We start from the raw sequence: 21,295 nt of genomic DNA on the forward strand, positions 1-21,295 counted from the left end.
CAAAATTTTTTATGTCATATTCCAAAGAAAAATAGTATACGTAGTAATTGACACAGATTAATATAGAACAGATATCACTAGACGTAAAAGAAAAAGTGATATATACAAGAAATGAGGCTTACAGATTTTGTATTTTTGAGTCATCTCTATCTGTTCTTTTATATTATTTGATAATAGAAAACTGTTCCAGGAGTTTAAGATATAACTTTCATTTGAAAGGTTATTTTTCTTTTATCAAAAACTTTAGATTTTTTCCTAAGGCAAAATGGCTTATGAATCATGACTAAATACATACAGAGATTCTTTCTTATCTTGTTATTTTTTGATTGACTATATTTATAAATGAATGACACATTCATGTTTAATCAACTAGGCTCACATTTCTACACTCACTCTTGTGTTCTCCTCTTTTTGAATTGCAGTTCCACAATGCTAAGCATAGTTAAATGTCCTTTGTCCAGTAGTCATCTGTTCCAGACTTTAATCTGCTTTAAACTGTAATATTTCAAGTATTTTATTTATATTAAAAATAAGTTGGAACTTCCTTACATATACATTAAACCTTCTAACAGAGATTTTCTAAGTAAATGCTAGAAGACCCTTCTAAGATACAGCAAACCAAGTGATGAAAGCTCCTTGGATGTATCTTTTTAAAATCTTTGGTATGTCTAAAATACCTACTTGAAAAGGAAAAGTGTCCCCAAAGCTCTTGCATTCTGAAAAAGATTTTTACTGTAGATTATATTCAACGAAAGAGATCTCACTTCTGATTTAACTCGGTTTGCTGTTGTTCTTGATATTTGACTGGGTTTGGCTGGACTTGATTGGGTGTGGTTGGTTTTGGTTGGGCTTGGTTGGTTTTGGTTGGGCTTGGTTGGATTTGGTTGGGTTTGGTTGGATTTGGTTGGGTTTGGCTGGGTTTGGTTGGGTTTGGTAAGAGGTACAGCTGGGAACTCAAGAGCCAGATTGATTTGATACTTCAAAAAGAATGGGCTTTTTTTACTTGTGTGACTTTTGCTACTCCTCTGTAATATACATATATCTTTGTTGTTGTTGTTACAGGAAGATTTATTAATAACTTTAAAGAATTGTTACAAAACAAATTACCCATTATTCCAACACCCTAATTTTACTACTTGCATTTTTAATTGACCCCTTCCACTTCTTGTCAAATGCACTTTACACTGTTTCATTCAGCATGCACAGAGGCCCAAATGGTGGTAAAACACCCTATTCACTCACAACTTCAGGGACATATAAACACCTAGGGGAGTTACATGCCTGTTCTTTTATGGAAGCCCTAAAGTCCACATGCATGTGTGTGTGCTTCTCACAACGACTACCAGAGGGACCCCATTTGCCTATTTCCCTGTTCTTGAATTTTGCCTTTCCATGCTTCCACATAGAATAGGCTTGAGTCCTTTGTCAAGTCTAATATCAAAATCCTTTAAAGTGGTAAAAGTAAAATCTACAGGAATTTAAAGCAGTAGTTTTCAGCTGATGTTCTCTGGAGCAGCAGCAGTGTTCTGAGGCGACATCTCAGGGGATCCCCTTCCCCACCACCATAGCAAAGGGGCTTCACTTCCTCTCTGCTACAACCCAAGGACTCTGATCTGCTCAGTCTTGTACTTTGGACATTTTCTTAATATGTTATTTATGGGAAGGTCATGGTGGCTGAAGAGAACATTTAAATATCTTGAATTTTGATAACAGCTTATGGTACCAAAATTCCATTTGTAGATATACTGTAATTTCTCTAAGAGGGGGAAGTGTGGAATGGATTTCCATGTCTGGGTGGCTCACTACTAGGACTAGAACTATAGTATTTAAGGAAAATATAAAACTATAAATTTATCGAAATATATAAAATCTTGTTTATTTCCCCCTCAATACTAAGAAGAGTAACATTATTTCACTGAGACTGAGAAGATAAATCACTGGGCTGAAGTCTCACAGGGAATGATTGGGGAACTGAGATGGGAACACAGATGTCTTTGGCTTTCTTCCTCCCTCTGCTTTGATTCCCTTAAGTGCTCATCACAGACAGCTTCCAGGAAGTGCTACAGCCATCATTCTGTTCCTGATTAGAGAGAGAAGTCTTAATCATCTACAAACTAAGATGTCTCATGAAAAAAAAAATATTGGTTTCTTGATCCTGCAAATCGTATTTCCTAAAGTTGGCTTTCAAGAAAAAAGGGTGATGGACTGGAAGCGTGGGGAAGATGGGCTGTGGTCATGATTTTTCCTTGACTATATAGATTTCAGCTCAGTACGGTAACAGTATACTGAGAATGGTTATGAGCCTTCGTGTAAGCCAGGGTGCCATCAGGGAGACAGAGCTAGACAAGAGCAGCCTTTGCCTAATGAAGCTCCAGGCAGGTGTGGAGGACAATACAGGCACACAGTTCAAGACAAAGTAAAGTAAGGGGCTTAGGAGAGGCACAGTGTGGCCTGGGAGTAGAGGGAGAAAGCATACATCAAGTTTCAGGAAATGGATGACTACAGAAGGAATTGGGGAAGTCTTCTTGCAAAGGTGGCATTTGGAATGGACTTAAAACAATGAGTGTTTTTTCTACAGATCTAGAAGACTTTTCCAAAGAGAGTAGTTGAAATCCCTGAGGGAAAACTAGAGCAGGCAAGAGCTTGAGGGGATGGGAACTTCAGGTGTGCTTATACTTAAAGGGAGGTTGAGTAGTTAGAGGATCCAGGAGAGAAAGACCACACTGAGGAGGAACCTCATCTTACTCAGTTGAGATTCCTGATGGCAGGGCTTGGGCCCCACCCAGTTTGGCGACCCAGCACTCAGCCCGCCTTGAGCCTGGACTATGGGACAGTGAATGAGCCTGAGTAACAGATGCTGGCCATGTGAAGAAACAGAATAGAACAGGCTAGATCAGGCAGCCAGGAGACACAGACATTCAAGTAGGAGGGAGTGTAAATGGATTCAAATGCTAAGAGTGGTCAAGAAGGAAAAAGATTGAAAAGGGGATGACAGATTGGGCAGTTAACTGCCCAAAAGATTCAGGATTTATCACTTTGAGTACAGAGGCTGGATTACAAAAGAGTTAAGGAGGAAGAAGTAGAAGGAAGAATGAAGGCTGAACAGTATACGGCAACAACTCAAAGGCCTTTGGCACCTCTACTTTGAGTGTTGAATATTCTTTTTGAAGTCACTGATGGAATGTAATTGAACTGGGTCAAATAGATATAATTAGGTTGGGTCAAAATATAATACAAAATTAGACACATCTGTCCTTAGGTTTTCCAGTTGTGTGGATCTGATTGAAATTTTTTGCCCTTTGCAGCGGGTTTTACAGTTTATGGTCACGTTTCTACGCAATCACTTAACATCTTTTTATTGTTGTTTTTTCATCCCACTACTTTTTTCTTTCCATGAACAGAAGTTTTACATTTTGATGAAGTGTTATTTTATCATTTTTTTCCTTTTTTACTAAGTTCATGCTGTATCTTCTTTAAGAAATCATGCCTATTCCATGGTCATAAAGATATCCTACTACATTTCCTTATGAAAGTTTTAGAATTTTAAACTTTACATTTAGGTCAATGATCAATCCTTAACTAATTTTTGTGTATGTTATGAGAGAGGTGTTGGGTTTATTTTTTTTTCATGTGATATAAAATTATTCTAGCACAGGGAGATTGCTTTAATGCCCTTATCATAATTTAGTTAACTATAATATGTATCAGGCTACTTCTGGACCTTTTATTCTCTCTCATTGCTTGATTGATCCCTTTCACCAATTAATACCAAAACGTAACAACTAATAAAGTCTTAAAGTCAGGAAAAGTAAATCCTTCAACTTTGTTCTTTCTCAAGATGTTTTGAGTATTCTAGCTCCTTTACTTTTCTAAATAATTTTATTTATCTTTTATAAGCCTTTAATGTCTACAGAAAATCTTGCTGGGATATTGATTATAATTACATAAAATCTAGGGATCAATTTGGAGAGAATTGACATCTAGGTAGTATTGATTCCTCCCACCTATGAATATGGTCTATCTTTTCATTTGTTTAAGATATTCTTTAATTTCATTCAGCAGTGTTTTATAGTTTTTCGAGGTCCCACATATCTTTTGTTAAATATACCTTCAAGCCTGCCATATTTTGACCATAACAGCTTTCTTATGCTTAGTGTTTGCAGTGGTATATATTTCCCCATTCTGTCTGCCTTTATCTGTATAGCGTGTTTCTCATAAACAACACATAGTTGGCCCAATTTTTTTCATCCAAGCTGATAATATCTACCTTTTATTGGCATGTTCAGCCCATGTACAGTTAATTACTGTTTGTATTTGAGTGTATCTTGGTGTTGTTTCCATTTGTTCCATTTCTGCTCTTGGTTTCTCAATGTTTTCCTGCCTTTCGATTAAATCAAATAATCTTTAGTATTCTCTTTTGCCTTTTATGTTGACGTTTTAGTTATGCTTCTTGGTGCTTACTTTAGAGATTATTATATACATCTTTTTTTTTTTTTTTTTTTTTTTTTTTTTTATGCGTTACGCGGGCCTCTCACTGCCGTGGCCTCTCCCGTTGCGGAGCACAGGCTCCGGACGCGCAGGCTCAGCGGCCATGGCTCACGGGCCCAGCCGCTCCGCGGCATGTGGGATCTTCCCAGACCGGGGCACGAACCCGTGTCCCCTGCATCGGCAGGCGGACTCTCAACCACTGCGCCACCAGGGAAGCCCTATATACATCTTTAACTTATTGCCATCTGTCTTCAAAATGTATTCTTTACTTCATGAAGAATTTAAGAAACTTATCACAGTACACATCCAATCACCACCCTTCCACCCTCTGTGCTCTTGCTATATGTTTTGCTTCTATGTACCTATGTTATAAACTCCTCATTACAATATCTTTTTTTAACTTTAAACTTGCAATAGTCTCTTAAACGTGTATGTGTTTGTATTTGTAATCTTAATAGATCTTTTATATTTTCTCACACATTTTCTTATTCCAGTGTTCTCCATTCCTTCTGACATAACTAGGTCTCTTTGGTATTATTTCACTTCCCCGTGGAAAGGATTTGGATGGCATCTTGTGCTTGTATTGTACATGACTTATTCAGTAACCAGCATAGACCTGGGCATGAAGTATAAGCTTAGGAATTTTGATTTCTTCACTGATGCTAATTCAGTAACTATCTGTAGAACATCCCCTGCATCCTAGCATTAGGAAGGACCAGCAGAAGTGGGGGTGGTGTCTTAGTGGAGCAGAGAGGCATGGGGGGAAAGACATAGAGCACATAAATATAGGAACATTAGAAGAACATGAACTTTTTTTCAAGGAGTATATAACTTTATTGGGGAGATCAGATGCAAACACATTGAAGAGACAGTAGGGCAGGTAGCAGAGAAGTCTGTAATAGAGAGAGCAAGTGATGGGCTGGCCAAAAGAAGTACAGGTTCTAGGCTGGGCCGAAGATGTGTTTCTTAGAATATAGCAACTGAAAAATGATTTTCTTATAAGAAAAACCAACCTTTATGAGCATAATAGGAATGCCAAAAACAATAATGGTGGTTGATGGGGAAGGAGGTGGGGTTAAGAGGGAAATTCTAAAGCTTCCAAACCACTGTCCTCTCAGAAAGGCTCTGAATATTTTGACCTGTTAGGACTACAGTCTCCTACTCTTTAAAGCAAGGGAGGGGGCGCTGTCAGAGTAGGCGATCATCTGGGCTTTCTTTGTTGACTCAGGCTACTTCCTGCTGCTACTGATCTCTTCTTGCATCTCTCCCTCTCCGGTACCCTCACATCTGCTGAGGTTGTTCACAGGAGGCTAGATAGTCTTAGAAGAGTAAAGGAGGAAAATAAAGAATGTTTTTGGTCACTTTACAAATGAAACAACACAAACAAAAAGCAAAGGAACAGAACAGACCGGGGAAGGAATTTGTGTATGCCATCGTAGGGATTCATTCACAAAGATTCTTTCAGTTTCTAGCACTTTTGCTTTTTAAGCGCTTTTCATCTGTCAACATCCTCATTACAATCCTACAGGTCATAGACCCCACAGGAACATACAGGGAGGAGACGGGGCTCTTATTAGCTTCCCTCCCTTTACCAAGAATTAATATGAGACCCAGAGAGATTAATAGGGTTTCCCTGAGGTCTCATGTTTAGTGAGTGGTAAAACTGATGGTAGGATCTGGATCTCCAAAACTACATCCTTGGAACTCCCCCTTCCCCCATGACATCACAGGGATCTCACAGCATGTGAACGAAATAAACAGGCCCTCAAGTATCTTAACCCTCCCTGTTCTTTGCAGTCCCTCATCTGATTGTTCCTTGGGAAGGGGCTCTGGCATGTGATGGCTAATGCTCCTGTATGAATAAATACGTCAACCAATCACACTTACATCTTCCAATGGACCTTCACAATTTTACGTTGTTTCTGTAAGCGGTTAGTATTGTGCTATAAATCATTTCCATTTTACATGCCCAAATTTTAATATTAGATAGTTATGTTTCTTAGTTTATCCTGAAGGGGCGAGGTGTGGAGAAGTGAGGAAGTGGGTGGGGAAGAAGGGCCATAGATTTAATTTATGGCTTTGGCAGATTCTTTCTGCTGTACCTTTCTTCTGTGTTTATACAACAACCAGTGGGGTACAGAGATAGGGATGTATCCTACTGATGAAATGCCAGGGCTTCCTTCCAAGCCAAAGACATCTCCAGATAAATTGTGTCTTCTTCTCACATTATCTTTGGTTAATTTGTTTGATTCTCTGTCAGCTTTTCCACACAGTACTGAATAGGTTGTTAGGAAAAGGTGTGTGGGTTCCCGGTGCTTGTAGAGACAGGGCTCATCCTTGGCTGATTTACAGAGATAAGAACCCTTTGATTTGACAGCCCTGCTCTGGGTTGAACCCTGTTGCCTTGCCCTGGGGTATGTTCACCAAAGATGTCCGTTCCTGACAAACAAAGCCCATGGCCACCTTCCTCTCCATCAGCACAGTGGAATGCCAAGCATTCTGCTTTCAGTAAATACCACAATCCTCCACTGTGAAACCTCTACCTGACCCTGGTGACTCCAAAATGCTGACAGTGAATAGCCACTGTCACTAGCAAATTGAGCCAAAGGAGGATAAATAGATCCCCTGTAAACAGAATGAATACTGTTTAACTTTCTTAATTGATAAGATGGTACTTTTCCATTAAAAATTCTAGGCACGTGGAATTCAGCAAGTTCTTAACAATAAATAGATGTGTTCAAGGTCACGGTGCACATGATACATTTTCATACTTTCTGCAATAGCGAGTCCGGAATAGGGGGTTTAAATCATCACCCGGGGAAAAGCCTGGATAAGCTCGTTCCAGGGCTCCTAGAATTGTTGGTTTCTGAAATTGCCTGTGTAAATCACAGGGGTTTTTAACAGCTTCATCGTTAGACAGGAGCAGCCCAGCTTTCTGTAACCATCCTCCTTAATTTTGATGAAATAACTGGTGATGATTAGAAATTTAGAATGTGATTCTTAGAAAAAATATCACCAAATAATTCACTGACTGCAACTGGAAATAATGACCCATTTCCATCATTAATATTATTGGTGTGCATTTGTGTGTGCATGTGTGTGTGTATACCTTTGACTAAAGGTCAATCTTTGTGTTAAAAATAGAAAAACAAAACCCATAATTCAGAGTTCCTGTTCACTCAGCAAATGCGGTTGCTGACAGGTTAAATATAGTAACCTTTTCAATCACTAATTCTTCAAGGTCTTTTTCAAGATGTCTCTCCTTGACATCCGAAGAGACAGTACATTTTAAAAACGTGGTGACCAATTGAATCTGAATCTGGAGAATGCCAAAAGTATAGACCCCAAAGCCTCTCAAAGGACTACTCCAAAATGATAACAGCCTTAGAATTGGGAGAATAAACATTAAATGCAGTTTTTCACTCATCAAATATTCTATTAATGTGTTAACCGCACTGAGGAAACGTTGACGCTGTAGAAAAATGATGGAAGATTTAAAAACACAATGTAAATGAAGATGTGAATAGCCAATCTGATTGTAGGTGAGTGCGTATTATCTTCACGGTAATAGAGAGACAGGCAGCACTGTTAGAGAGACAAGACGGAAGAGAGGATCTAGAAGTAAGAGGATCTTCATTTCTTTTGCTACTTCCCACAGCCCACGTTCTCTGTCACCTGGTCAATTTCCTCATTTATTCATTGAGTCATGACATGTTTAGTGAGCATCTCCAGTGGGTAGGGCATATGGGAGCACTAAGGACAAGAATACAGACCCTGTCTCCAGAGATCTCAGAATTCAAAGCCAAGCAGAAAAACCATCACAAAACAATGTGAGAAGTATATTTAAATCATATGTTTCAACTATTCAGCACATTTTTCTACCAGCATCTACTGCGTGCCAGGCACTGTGTTAGGTCCTGGGGATACGATATCAAATGAAACAAATAAGGCCTGAGTCTTACAGGCTCAAAGATCAGATTCTCACTAATGAGTCCTAAGTGTCTGATCATTTAGCTGGGGGATCAAAGTGGGATGAGTCATGAACTTAGGGATTTGGGCCAATACCAAATGTCACTTCGGGTTACACAGTCCTTTTCGCATTTGAAAAAAGAAGAAGACAGACAGATTAGGGCTTCTTCCAGTTGGGACTCTCTGCCTCGGAAGTTGATGCCACTTGTGATTTGAGTCCCCTGAGACTCTTAGAGCTGCCTGGCCCAGAAGACAGGGACTGTGCTGCTGGCCCCAAGGGCTTAATTATTAGCTGGAAGAAAAGGTGACTTAAGTTCCATGACAGAGGAGAGAGGAGAAAACTAGGGCTTGCAATAAGCCTAGCAAATTATGGAAGAAAATGAGCCAGTGCATTTCTAAGTCAGAATCATTCCCAAAGAAGGAATGATGGCTTGGATTTCTCCCACCCTTCCCTACCCCATCCCTGTCGAACGGGGCCACATGAGAAATATTTCCAATAGGACACTAGGATATCTGCCAAAAGAAACGTTTTCCCAGAGAGGGAGGCTGGGGACTGAGGGTCCTGTTTCACAGATCACTCTGGCTAGCAGGAGGGAGTTACTGCAGGCCGGAAGTGATTCACCATAGCCCCCAACTCTGCCACCTCTGGGAGAGAAGTGGTGTCGTCCTCCATGTCACTCATCCAGCTCTTTGTGGTCACATCAACGTCAGTGTGAATTTGTATTAGAAAGTGTCACTTCGCCTGGGATGGAGAGATGCTTGCCTGTCTGTGGCCAGTACCACTTTTAGGCCACTCTCCTGGAAACTGTCTTACTTTTGAAGCACTTAAGAAAGGCCTCTGTTTTTAAAAACTGAGTTTGAAATCTTTCTCCTTTGGTGTTTCAGTAACCATCAAAAGAATGGGGGCTTTTTGTTTTTGTTTTTCCAGTGCTCCTCTTCTAGACCACTTAGCTTTACTTCTGTTTTGTTTAAAACTTACCAAGTGATGACTTGCTAAGATGGAGTCATATGACAGCCAAGGTTAGGAGCCTTTTCTGTTCTCCAAGTGCCTTCCTCTCCCATACTTCTTTGTATTGATATTCAAATAGACTTACCTCTCAGAATCTTGGTCCCAGACTCTCTTTTCCTTCTCAAATATACATCTCTATAGGAAATTGTCTTTGTGTTTAGCTTGTGAGTTTTCGGTACATTCATCCAGAGGGGAAAGGATTTGAGTCAAGAGTATCTGATTTTTTGTTCTCTAGGATCTTTGCATTTTTGTCATATGTTTTCTTCCCTGACTTTCTTCTTACTTGGGAATTGCCAGTCTTACCCTGGAAGTTACAGGCTTCCTAGCTTGTGGGTTTTAGGTTTCTGTTTAAGACGCCATATTGCTTTGAGAAAAGTTTGGGAAAACAGGAAAAGCTGAAATATATAGTGTATTGTGACAGACATTTTACCTGAGACAGCTTACCAGGTGTTTTGGGGAAGCAGGAGACGGGTAGCAAAGGATAAAGGGGGAACATGTTTCTTTCCCTCCTCTGCTTCCCAGGCTGGATTCAGCAATGTAACCTGGCAGGTCCCTTTCCTCTTTCAAGTCCAGCCATTCTTGGGCCACCTGCCAAGTCTTCCTCCTGCTTTTCATGGGCACCCTCCCTTGGGGCTTCCAGCCAGCCAGCTCCAGTCCCAGCCCTTACATGGAGCAGTTACCGCTTCTCCCAGACCACACTCATCTCTCCCTTCTCTGCACCCTGGTGCACGTGTACTTTAGGCCCTCCTCATCCGCTAGTTGAAATCCGTCTCATTTGTAGAAGGAACAGGTTGCAGGGTTTCTGAGTAATCTCTGAGGGCCTATGATTTCTTTTCTTTTAAAGATAATTACTATGCACTGATGAATTTCACCCTTCACTTCCCAGGTAACTCCGCCAACTTCTTAGGCCTTAGCAGGATCTGAGAAATAAAATGATCTAAAAATCTCCATGGGCATCACTTCTCGGAGGTCTGGCCTTGCATTAGTGTAGGTCCAGCAGATGGTGACTGAAGCGGGAGCAACCACATCTGGCCCACTTCTACTCTGATACTCAGCCTTTCTGAAGACCCAGTTGGCATGGTCAATGCCTCACTTAAAAAATCACCTATTCTGTGAATTCTGTTTTTTCTAACCCCCACCAAGATTAGTCAAAACTGGGATTTGATCTGGGTAATGTTAGACCAGGTATGACTCCATCCCACCTTTCGTTAGTGAGGTCCGCTGGGAGAATTCAGAGCCTTAGGACTTGGATTTTTGAAAACAGATTTTTAGGAGATGACATCTATCCCCTTTCTCTGTTAGCAGTGCCTTCGTTTTAGATGGAGATTAATTTCCTGACTAGCCTGGGCAAGAAACCTATTTTGTAGGCATTGTGAGATAAATAAAACCCAATCTTTACCACCATTCTACTTCCACCCACTAGCCCCCCACAAAATACTCCTGCAGACTAGAGCAAACACTGGCTCCAGGAATGTAAACAAGTAGGAATTCACTGAGGGGCTAAGGGGATGTTTCTGTGGCTGTTTGAATGCATTCTTCATTATTTAAGCTTAAATGTGTTACTTATTTTTGTGGATAAATTTCATGGTTAATACCAAAGATGAACAGTACAGGAGCCTTTAAAATGAACTCCAGGCACTTTTTGAGTTCATGTTCAAAGGGAAACCACAAAGCTTTCTACAAATCATTGTGTTCCAGAAAGTATCTCTGTCGTGGCTCTGAAGGATTCATTATCTAATATTTTAAGCTTTTGTAGTATGGAAATATAAGGGAGACTATTTTCCTATCTATACTCAGATTCACAGACTTTTCAATCATAACAGAAATATTCAATAGCTTCTATTAAAAGTGGATCCCAGAAGATAATGTTTATTCTTCTTATCACCCACTGTACCACTTGGTACGTAGTAGGTATGCAAAAAATGTGACCTATACAAATAAAGGAGTGCCTGCAATGATTCCAACACACTTTGCTTAATGTGTGTGAAATATTGATGACTATTTTGAACTGAGTAATGTGCAGAATTTCTGTTAGTTTTCCTTTCTTAGCACCTTGTTATGTTAAAGAGTAAATACTAAGCCTGCAGGAGTTAAAATAGGATTGTCTAGCAGGTAGAACTGAATGCCAAGCCTCTTCTCAGGCTGTTTATAAACACAAGCCCTCTGTGTCTTTTGGTTTCCCATCTGCTTAGATGCCCAGCCTACAGAAGGAGAGCGGGAAATATGGAACCAGATCAGCGCCGTCCTCCAGGATTCCGAGAGCATCCTCGCAGACCTGCAGGCTTACAAGGGCGCGGGGCCAGAGATCCGAGACGTATGCCAATAATAATACTGAGCTGACAGCACCCTTGGTGGAGAAAGGAAACCCGTGCACGCACACACACAGCAAGATTAAGTAATAGCCCTAGTGTTTCCTAGCATACTAGGAAGAACAAGGAGGGTAATGTGTCCTTAAAAAATGTATGAATGGTCCTTTTTATTCTAGTACGCTGATCTGAGCACACAGTGCTGTAGACTGTGTAAAGTGTTAGCCATTCTCTTCTCCAACATACATTTGATATTGCAGGACTCACATTTAAACAATAATTTGTCACTGTGTTACTTCATATAAGGGAAACATACATATGAAATCTACGAACAACAATTGAAATATGATTGGTAGTCTGGGTTTATATGAACTTTACAAAAATTTGTAATAATTTTGGCAGGTTCTACTAGTATCAGAAACAAGAGTCATAAAAGATCTCGTTTTAAGTAGTCTGCTCGTCTGTCATCTTGAAATGACATGTGAGATTTTAAAAATAAATGCAGGGAAAACAAAACAACAAACAAAACAAAAAAAGAAAATTGTCAGTGTGGCTTCTGAGACTCCATAATGCCTTCAAGGCAAGAAACTTCACACTCCTTTTGTTTGAAATAATTAGTTTTGTGCAAGTATCAGCACACACACACACTGCCACCACCATTTTCTGAAAAACAAAACAAAACATAACAACAACAACAAAAGCACTGCTAGCGTCATAATCCTCAAGCTGCTGAAACCCAGACAAAACAGCATTTCGAAGAAACTAACAGCCTATTAAGAGGTTATTTTTCTACTTAGGGGTCACCGTTTAATTTAGGTAATTTAGGTACCATCACAGACTGGCGGGAATGTAATACATATTATAACGAAAGGAAAGTATCCACAGAATCTGTACTTCCCAATGAGCACTAGCTCTACTTTAGAAGAATCGAATGGTGATGGAGGAGGACTCAATTGCTTCCAATTAGACATGCATTTTTTTTGCATTGAAGATAAGAGAAACAAGTAAGATGACGTGGTGTCTAATTGCCGAGCCATTTACATTATGTTCAAGGGCTAAAATCGCCATCCTAATTGAGCATCTTGGACGACACTCCAATGAACTGATGTCCATTGGGGAAATACACATTAGCAAAGTACAGCAGGAATCATATCTTTTTAACTCAAATTCTTTCTCAATCTTAAGTCATTTTGATGGGGAGCGTACTGCTTCTTTTTAAACAGACAATTCCATAATGTTTTGGCAGGCCATTCAAAATCCCAATGACATTCAGCTTCAAGAAAAAGCTTGGAATGCAGTGTGTCCTTTGGTCGTGAGGCTAAAGAGATTTTATGAGTTTTCTATCAGGCTAGGTGAGTATGTGTTTACGGTTTTCATGTCTTACGTGTGAAATTCTGTTACGGCGTTTGAGAAAGTAGCAGGAAAGGTTCAGGGCGTTGGAAACTACCCCAGGTCCGTCGCTGTGCATCGTCAGAGGCCACTTCTACAAAATCACCTGCCATGTCTACTTCTGTCAATCCACCTCAGAGTTTCTTCCCCTGCATTTATTGGTGCATTTAGAGTGTCTTCACTAGTGGGTGTCCCTTTGGATTTGTTCTCAGCTAGGTCTGACTCTTAACAGGTTTACCATGTCTGATCACATTTCCGAAGGACAGAGAAAATACAGGTTACCTGCTAACCCAAAAAGAAGTTGGTTGGCTGGAATCATGTGTTATGTTTAATATAGTAAAATACAAGAAAGACAAGCGTAACATTCTATCCTTAAGCTTAAAAAAATCTGTGCAGGCACAGGATGGCTTTGCAGAAGCAAGAAGAAAATCAAGTCTGGTTGACAGTAGGCTCTATGTGACCACCGATATGATACAACCCCTCCCCGAACAGTAAAGCCGTCTGAGGTTTCCCTGGTTAATATAATACATCTAGAACGGGGAAGCGTGTGGTCATGTTTTACTCTACTTCTGCCATAAGTGAGTGCCACATTTTAAGAGTTAAACAGAGAAACTGAAGTACGCTGGGGGAATAATAGCCATGATGTTGAGAGAACTTGAAGCTAAGACTCAAAGGAAATAGTTCAATGAACTGAACCAGTTTTTCAAGAAGAGGGAGCTTCTGAAGACACTCAGGTTGAAGAGGAATCGATTTCTCTGTTTCTTCCAAGTGTGTGTCTAGACCCAATGAGCTGAAATCCTAAGGAGCCAACACTCAGCTCAGCAGACAGGAAAAATCCACCTACCAGAGCAGTCCAAGGTCAAGCGAGCTGCCTCAGAAGACAGTGTTCCCACAGACAGAAAATGCTAGCGGTGTCCTTGGAAAGAAACTGTAAAAGGACTCTAGGGATGATAGAGCAGGTGCTGGTGAACTCTTCTGTAAAGAGCCAGCTAATAAATATTTTAGGCTTGTGGGCCATCCTATTTTCGTTGCAACCACTCAACCCTGCCATTGTAGCACAAAAGTAGCCATAGTCAATCCCTAGGGGAATGAAAATAAAGCATGGCTGTGTTTTGATAAAACTTTATTTGCAAAAATTGACTGTGGGCCAGATTTAGCCTGTGGGCCATAGTTTTCCTACCCCTGCTCTAGAGGATTGGTTAAATGACTCGGTACTAGGAGAAATACATGGAAGGAAAAACTGGAAGGGAGTTTTAGAAACAGAGAAGTGGGAGCAATGAGACTCTTTTCAGGACAGTAATGGAGGTAGATGTGGCAGTGGGTTTGTAGAAAAATATGCCTGGGATTTGATGAGAGTGTAAATGCAGAGAAGAGCTGGAATGACCCAGAAGTCTGTCCCTGCAGAGCAGGTGATTTACCCCACGCATTCAGGGCCACCTCATCTCATCCTGGCTTCTGAATGGCTATCTCGTGCACATGATCCAAAATCACCTCTTTGTGGTTTTCTAACAGGGTGAGGAATTGGGATGACAGAACGTGTGAGCGTCCGGCTGAGCTCTGGGAGACGTTTACAAGACTGTGTGGCCCCGGGGCTCTTCTCCAGTGGAGGCGGAGCATGGGGGGTTCCTTTTCCTCCTTACCCACACATGTCACATCTCACACAGTTCTGGGGGAAAGGGTGGAGTGGAAAGACTCAAGCAGGTTATCTCTGAGAATGTCAACTGGGGCTTCAAATTGTGCTTTTTGAAAAGATCTCTGCGGGCCACCTCAAATATGTCTGTATCCCTTTGACTTCCAGAAAAAGCTCTTCAGAGTTTATTGGAATCTCTGACCTGTCCACCCTACACACCAACGCAACACCTGGAGCGGCAGCAGGCTCTGGCAAAGGAGTTTGCGGAAATTCTGCATTTCACCCTTCGATTTGATGAACTGAAGGTTAGGCCGCGTGCGCTTGGGCAGTTTAACAAATTCCTACTGAGCACCTAGGTGTCCAGGTGCTCTGCAGTGCTGTGCGGCGGGGGCAAGAGAGATGAGTGAGCTGTAGCTCCTTCCCTAGAGAGGCGTGTCATGTGGTGAGAATTTGAACTCCTTGTGGTCAAAGTGATTGAAGATGGTGGTTTCTACATGGAAATTCAAAATCTGCCCAATGCAACCAGAAAAAAACATTTCAAATGTCTCTTCCTCTTTGGGAACAAGTATACTTTCCCTGAAATCTAGCCTAGGGTAAAACCAGGGCATTATTTATTTATTTATTTATTTATTTATTTATTTATTTATGGTACGCGGGCCTGTCACTTGTGGCCTTTCCCGTTGCGGAGCACAGGCTCCGGACGCGCAGGCCCAGCGGCCATGGCTCACGGGCCTAGCCGCTCCGCGGCATGTGGGATCTTCCCGGACTGGCGCACGAACCCGTGTCCCCTGCATCGGTAGGCGGACTCTCAACCACTGCGTCATCAGGGAAGCCCTGAGTATTTATTTTTAACCGGAAGTTGCTTTGACTCTTGGGTAACAAAGAGAAGTTCTGGTATCTGTGCAGAATCTGGTGTCTGGGCTTCTGATGCATATCCTACACCTGATGCTGAGAGATGACCCGCTTTCCTCCCTTCTGAATTTCAGATGAGGAACCCGGCTATTCAGAATGACTTCAGCTACTACAGAAGGACCATCAGTCGTAACCGCATCAACAACATGCATGTGAGTCCCCGGAGCTCCCAGGTTGACACACGCATGCTCCAGGCATCGGGAGGGGCACAGGGAGAAGACAGAGCCTTTGTCTGTAATTCCATTTCCAGAGGACACTGTTTTGAGATGTTGACCATCTCTTTATCAACCGCATCCTCTCATCTTCTTTTCATCAGCTAGACATTGAGAACGAAGTCAACAATGAGATGGCCAACCGAATGTCCCTCTTCTATGCAGAAGCCACGCCGATGCTGAAAACCCTCAGCAACGCCACCATGCACTTTGTCTCTGAAGTAAGCGACGTCGAGCAACGAGGTGCCTTTTGCCCGATTGCATGTAAAAGCTGCTAACAGGGCTAATACCCATTTGTGTCTCCCATTTAGAACAAAACACTGCCAATAGAGAATACCACAGACTGCCTCAGTACGATGACGAGCGTTTGTAAAGTCATGCTGGAGACTCCGTAAGTTAAATCAGAGGTGTATTCGTGGTCAAGAGTTCACCTGTCTCTGTGATGATGGTGATGGTGGTGACAACATCTAACGTGTGGGTCAGCATGTTAACATCTACTTATATATTAACTGAATTAATTTCATAAAGAATTCTGGGTGCGAGGTGTAGTATCCCCATTTTAGAGCTGAGGAAGATGAGGCCTAAATTGATTAACTGACTTCTTCCCAAAGATTGCATAGCTTGTTAGATGGCGGAATCAAACGGCAAATCAAAGATGCAGGAGAAGTTGTATAAGGATCAAATGGAAGATTGGGGTAGATGACTGGGTATGTTATAAATATATTGGAGAAAGGATTTGAGAGAAGATGTAGAACCAAGAGTGGAAGTGGTAAGGCTATTGCAAAAATGATGATGAAGATCTCTTTCTCTCTCTTTCTCGCTCTCTCTCTCTCTCTCTCTCTCTCTCTCTCGTGCATGCAGCAGTTTCCTTGCACTTAAATTACTTGCTAGATTTAAAAAATGGTTGAGTTTGTTGAGGTTGAGGCAGTATGGTAATGAGAAAACCTACATTCCAATGTCAGGGTTCCACTTATTCCACGTATGTCTGTAGCCCCTTTTGTGCCCATAAACAAGTGGTCTGACCTGCCTGGACCTTGGTTTCCTCATCTGATGAGGTTCCCATAATACCATCTATGATGCAGAGAGTTTGGGAGGCCCAAAGGCACCAAGAGTGCCTTATAAAATTTGGTGCTCTGTTCAAAGGTCAGGTGGTGTTAATTTCAGGTAGCTCACTTATATTTAAGATTTATTCCAAGATGGAAATAGTAATCATCACCACTGTGGGGACAAACCGTAAGGAAGTAAATGTTAAGAAAGCCTCTAGGATTGGCTTGAATTACCCGAATCATCAGTGACCCTGTCAAGGTAGGTGAACAAAATTCAAACCCCACAAATACTCTCAGCCCAATGAATGGTATGTAATTTCTGGTAGGTACCTTTGCCAATGTAATTCAGTCTGCAGCCTGTATCTTTACAAAGGAAGTTACCCAGACTGGAGACATGGTAGCTGCTCTATAGAAATGAACTTGATTCGTTTTCTCCATAATGAAGCCATTATTCTCTATAATCTAGGACAGCCAGAGAGACCTGCTATAAAATATTCAAGATTGATGGGCGAGGGACTTATGTACATGATGAGCTGGCTCGCTGAGGGCAGAAGAGAATTTACTGCCCTCTAATTTACCTTGTTTTCACAATGGTCAGATAGACTCAAGGAGAATTACCATCGCTGGTTTCTTTAAGAGCTTATTAACCTGGTTCTGCAGGTCTGGAATTGTTCTCCAGGGAGGATAGGAGGAGGCTAAAGTAGCCATTTGTGGAGCCAGAGATGAACGTGCTCTGTCACGGAGGTAATATCTCTGCCACTTGTCCTCTCTTCCAGGGAGTACAGGAGTAGGTTTACAAGTGAAGAAACGCTGATGTTCTGCATGAGGGTGATGGTGGGGGTCATCATCCTCTACGACCACGTCCACCCCGTGGGAGCTTTCTGCAAGACATCCAAGATCGATGTAAGAATAGTTACGAACTGTGATTTCCCAATAAGAGCTCATAAATGTTGTCAAACAGACCTTGCTTCCCTCTCTCCCTCCCCTCCACACTCCCTACTCCCCGCCCCGGGAGTGAACTCTCCCAGATGCAAGCCCCATCGTGGCAGCTCTCCTCGTAGCAAGAAGTCCTGTCCTGTTCATATGTTTGCAGCAAACACATCCAACCTCAGAGACACAGCAGGAATGTGGAGGTGCTGATTCCCTCAGCCTGTAGAGGAGCTGAGAGGTAAACAGTCCCCTAGCTGCAAGCTGCCCCTTCAGCTTACCTAGTGTGCCATATAAATATATATATATATATATATTTTTTTTATCATCTTTATTGGGGTATAATTGCTTTACAATGAATGGTGTGTTAGTCTCTGCTTTATAACAAAGTGAATCAGCCATACATATACATATGTTCCCATATGTCTTCCCTCTTGCGTCTCCCTCCCTCCCACTCTCCCCATCCCACCCTTCCAGGCTGTCCCAAAGCCCCGAGCTAATATCCCTGTGCCTTGCGGCTGCTTCCCCCCAGCTATCTACCTTACTACGTTTGTTAGTGTGTATATGTCCATGACTCTCTCTCGCCCTGTCAAAACTCACCCTTCCCCCTCCCCATATCCTCAAATATATATATTTTTATATGTTATATGTGTCTCATCCTAGATTACAAGACACTGTGGTCAAATCCCAAACAATGTTCCAACTTCCTCTCCCACCATCCCTGCAGATGGCTCTGCCTGATTCCCATGCCTTTTCTTGTCCTTGGAATATGCTTGAGCCCTTTTCTCTGCCCAGAGTGCCCTCCCTCTTCTCTGATGGGGGGATTCTTTTAAGACGCTCCTCACATGTCACCTCATTTGGAGCCCATCTCCTGTGCCCCGTATGGAGCAGAGCCTTGCTTCTCCTCCGGGCCCAAAGCGCCTACCATTTTGGGTTTTCTGACTCCCTCATGGACTCTGAGTTTGTTGACAAGGGCAGAGACCAAGATCTGTATACCTAATGTCTGCTTCATTGCCTGGCAGTATCCTTGGTACATACAGCATGGCGCTCAATAGATACTCCATATAGCTTTTGCTGAATGGATGGATATGATTGGAAAACAAATGATTGTGGTGTGCAGGTGATTTCCTGTTGATTGTGGGATAAAACAGGCTCCTCTCAGCCCACTGTTTGCCTGCAATGGCACCCAGTAGCGTATCCCTGTGTTAATTTAAAGGCTTTTCAGTACGGAATAGGACCTCTTGGTACCGACTTATTCTGACGCGGCTCAGTCGGGGCGTGCGCACTCTATGCTCGTTTATCCATATAGAACAGCATCTCTGATGCTCTAGTTCTGTGCAGACAGAAGGTCCATGTGCCCAGAGGGGCCGTGAATCTAAAGATTGTAAGGAAATGTATCAATTAATAATGCAACTTGGATTACTCATTTTGAGGTTCTGGCTCCCTAGCATAGCTAGCCATGGTTCTTCAGAGAGTCTTCATTATTTTTAATGTAATTATTTCTATTTATCAAGAAAATAAATACTTATATAACAGTTCTGGGAAAATACAGGAAATCAAAATACAGAAAATTGGGACTTCCCTGGTGCCCCAGTAGTTAAGACTCCATGCTTCTACCGCAGGGGGAGTGGGTTCGATCCCTGCTCAGGGAACTAAGACCTCACATGCTACACGGGGCAGCCAACAAAAACAAACGGACCCAAAACACAGAAAATTACATTTATCAGTGGTAACCTCACCATGGACAGATGACCACCGTCAATATGTCACATATATATGTCCCTTCATTTTGTATCGATGTTTGTGTGTGTATATACTTAACAGGTTAGCACCCTGCCATAATTTCTATTTTAAAACATATTTAATTTGCATAACAGTATATTATGGAAGTTTTTTTATACCAATAAATATTTTTACTGTATTCTTTGTGAGGCTTTAACGTTTTTATGCTATAGATTAAGTATAAATAGCTCCATTAATAACCCGTGAATACCATTTGAATATGGATTGAATTTATTACCTAGTACTCATAGGACATTCTCATTTACCACAGTCTTTTGTTAACTTGTCACACAGTCAGTAATTAAAAATACGCTGGGTACCATTATGTCTTGTAGCCCTAACCTTTAAAAAGCTTGTCCTTGCTTGTTATTTACTAAGTCTTTCTGCTGAGGCTATAAACGTTATATAATATTAGATCTATCCCTACCCAGTCTTGATGACGTCCATTTGTTCACGTATGTCTCACTAAGAAGGTTTGTTCGTAGAAGTTTATATGTGTCTCTAGGAAAGTTTCAGGTTTACGGAGCACAACATGTACATGATGGGCCATTTTTCTTTGATGACATAAGGGTTTCTTTCCAGATACCAGTCTGCTTCTAAGCCATCAGCTACTTGCACTGTTTTATAAATCCTTAGGGTATCCGCATCAACTGTGAAAAAGCAAATATTGAAATAGATCCTGTTAGCTGCGGTTACAAAGAATGTGTTCTGTAGTCCAAAATGGAGGTACTGAGCTCTAGAAACCCAGGTGAGGGAGAAACTCATTCTGCATAGAGGCAGAGACAGAGGGTGACGTTTCAGGTGGGCCTTGAGGATTTTTACCAAATGGACAGAGAGAAGGAAGAGTACTCCAGGCGGAGGGAATCATCAGAGCAAAGTCATCGAGGCCCAGCGGGATATGCATCATTTAGAGAACTGATGCTAATCGTGGGTGTCAGGAAAGCAGGCTGGAGTGACATGACATTTTCAACTGATTTCCTTAAACTTGTATGGAATGATCCAATATAGAATCACTCCTAAACCGTGGTCCCCAGCCCAAGCCTCACCCAGAATTCCAGACACCCCCTCCTTTGGACACCTGAGGCATGGCCGGCCTCAAATCAAAGGTTATCCTTTCCCCCACAGACCTGCTTCTCCTCCTCCTGGGTTCCTGTCTCAGGTATTTCACCTTCCTGCAACTCAGTCTCAAAGCCAGAAACGTGGGATTGTCCCTCAGGACCTAGGAACTGTCTTCTTCCCTCTTCACCTTCACGCCTTCTCCATCACCACATCCTGTGACCTGGACCTCAGATGCATCCTCCCGTCTTGCCCTGACCCTCCGTGCCCACTGCTGCTCTCACACCCTCCCCCTCAGGGGCTCCCACTGGCCCTCCCGTCTCCAGTCGTGCTTCCTCCGATCCCTTTCAGTATGAATCACATTACTAGATTGTTTAACACCTATCACGGGTGTTTTCCACAGGTAAAGGCCCCCAACTCCCGAACATGCTGTTAAACCCACATTGAATCTGGCCCTGACTACACCTCTGGCTGCATCCTGATATTCACACTCAAGGCTTTCATCAGCCTGGAATAGAACTCGAAATTTCCAAAGAGTATCCACTGCTCTTCTGCCTCTTGTCTCATCT

The 21,295-nt window shown here is 42.0% G+C and overlaps 1 protein-coding gene across 1 annotated transcript in view; it reads left to right on the forward strand.

The window, feature by feature from the left end:
- The window catches only part of CYRIA (CYFIP related Rac1 interactor A), a 58,262-nt gene that overhangs the window by 33,479 nt on the left and 3,488 nt on the right, over nucleotides 1-21,295 (forward strand). The window contains exons 3-9 of the mRNA XM_065890930.1: nucleotides 11,659-11,780; nucleotides 13,019-13,124; nucleotides 14,960-15,096; nucleotides 15,778-15,855; nucleotides 16,020-16,136; nucleotides 16,227-16,306; nucleotides 17,738-17,864. Of these exons, the coding sequence (XP_065747002.1) occupies nucleotides 11,659-11,780; nucleotides 13,019-13,124; nucleotides 14,960-15,096; nucleotides 15,778-15,855; nucleotides 16,020-16,136; nucleotides 16,227-16,306; nucleotides 17,738-17,864 (767 nt within the window). The remainder of the gene's footprint in view (nucleotides 1-11,658; nucleotides 11,781-13,018; nucleotides 13,125-14,959; nucleotides 15,097-15,777; nucleotides 15,856-16,019; nucleotides 16,137-16,226; nucleotides 16,307-17,737; nucleotides 17,865-21,295) is intronic.

The sequence above is a fragment of the Phocoena phocoena genome, chromosome 14, assembly GCF_963924675.1.
Source record: "Phocoena phocoena chromosome 14, mPhoPho1.1, whole genome shotgun sequence".
Taxonomy (NCBI): Eukaryota; Metazoa; Chordata; class Mammalia; order Artiodactyla; family Phocoenidae; genus Phocoena; species Phocoena phocoena.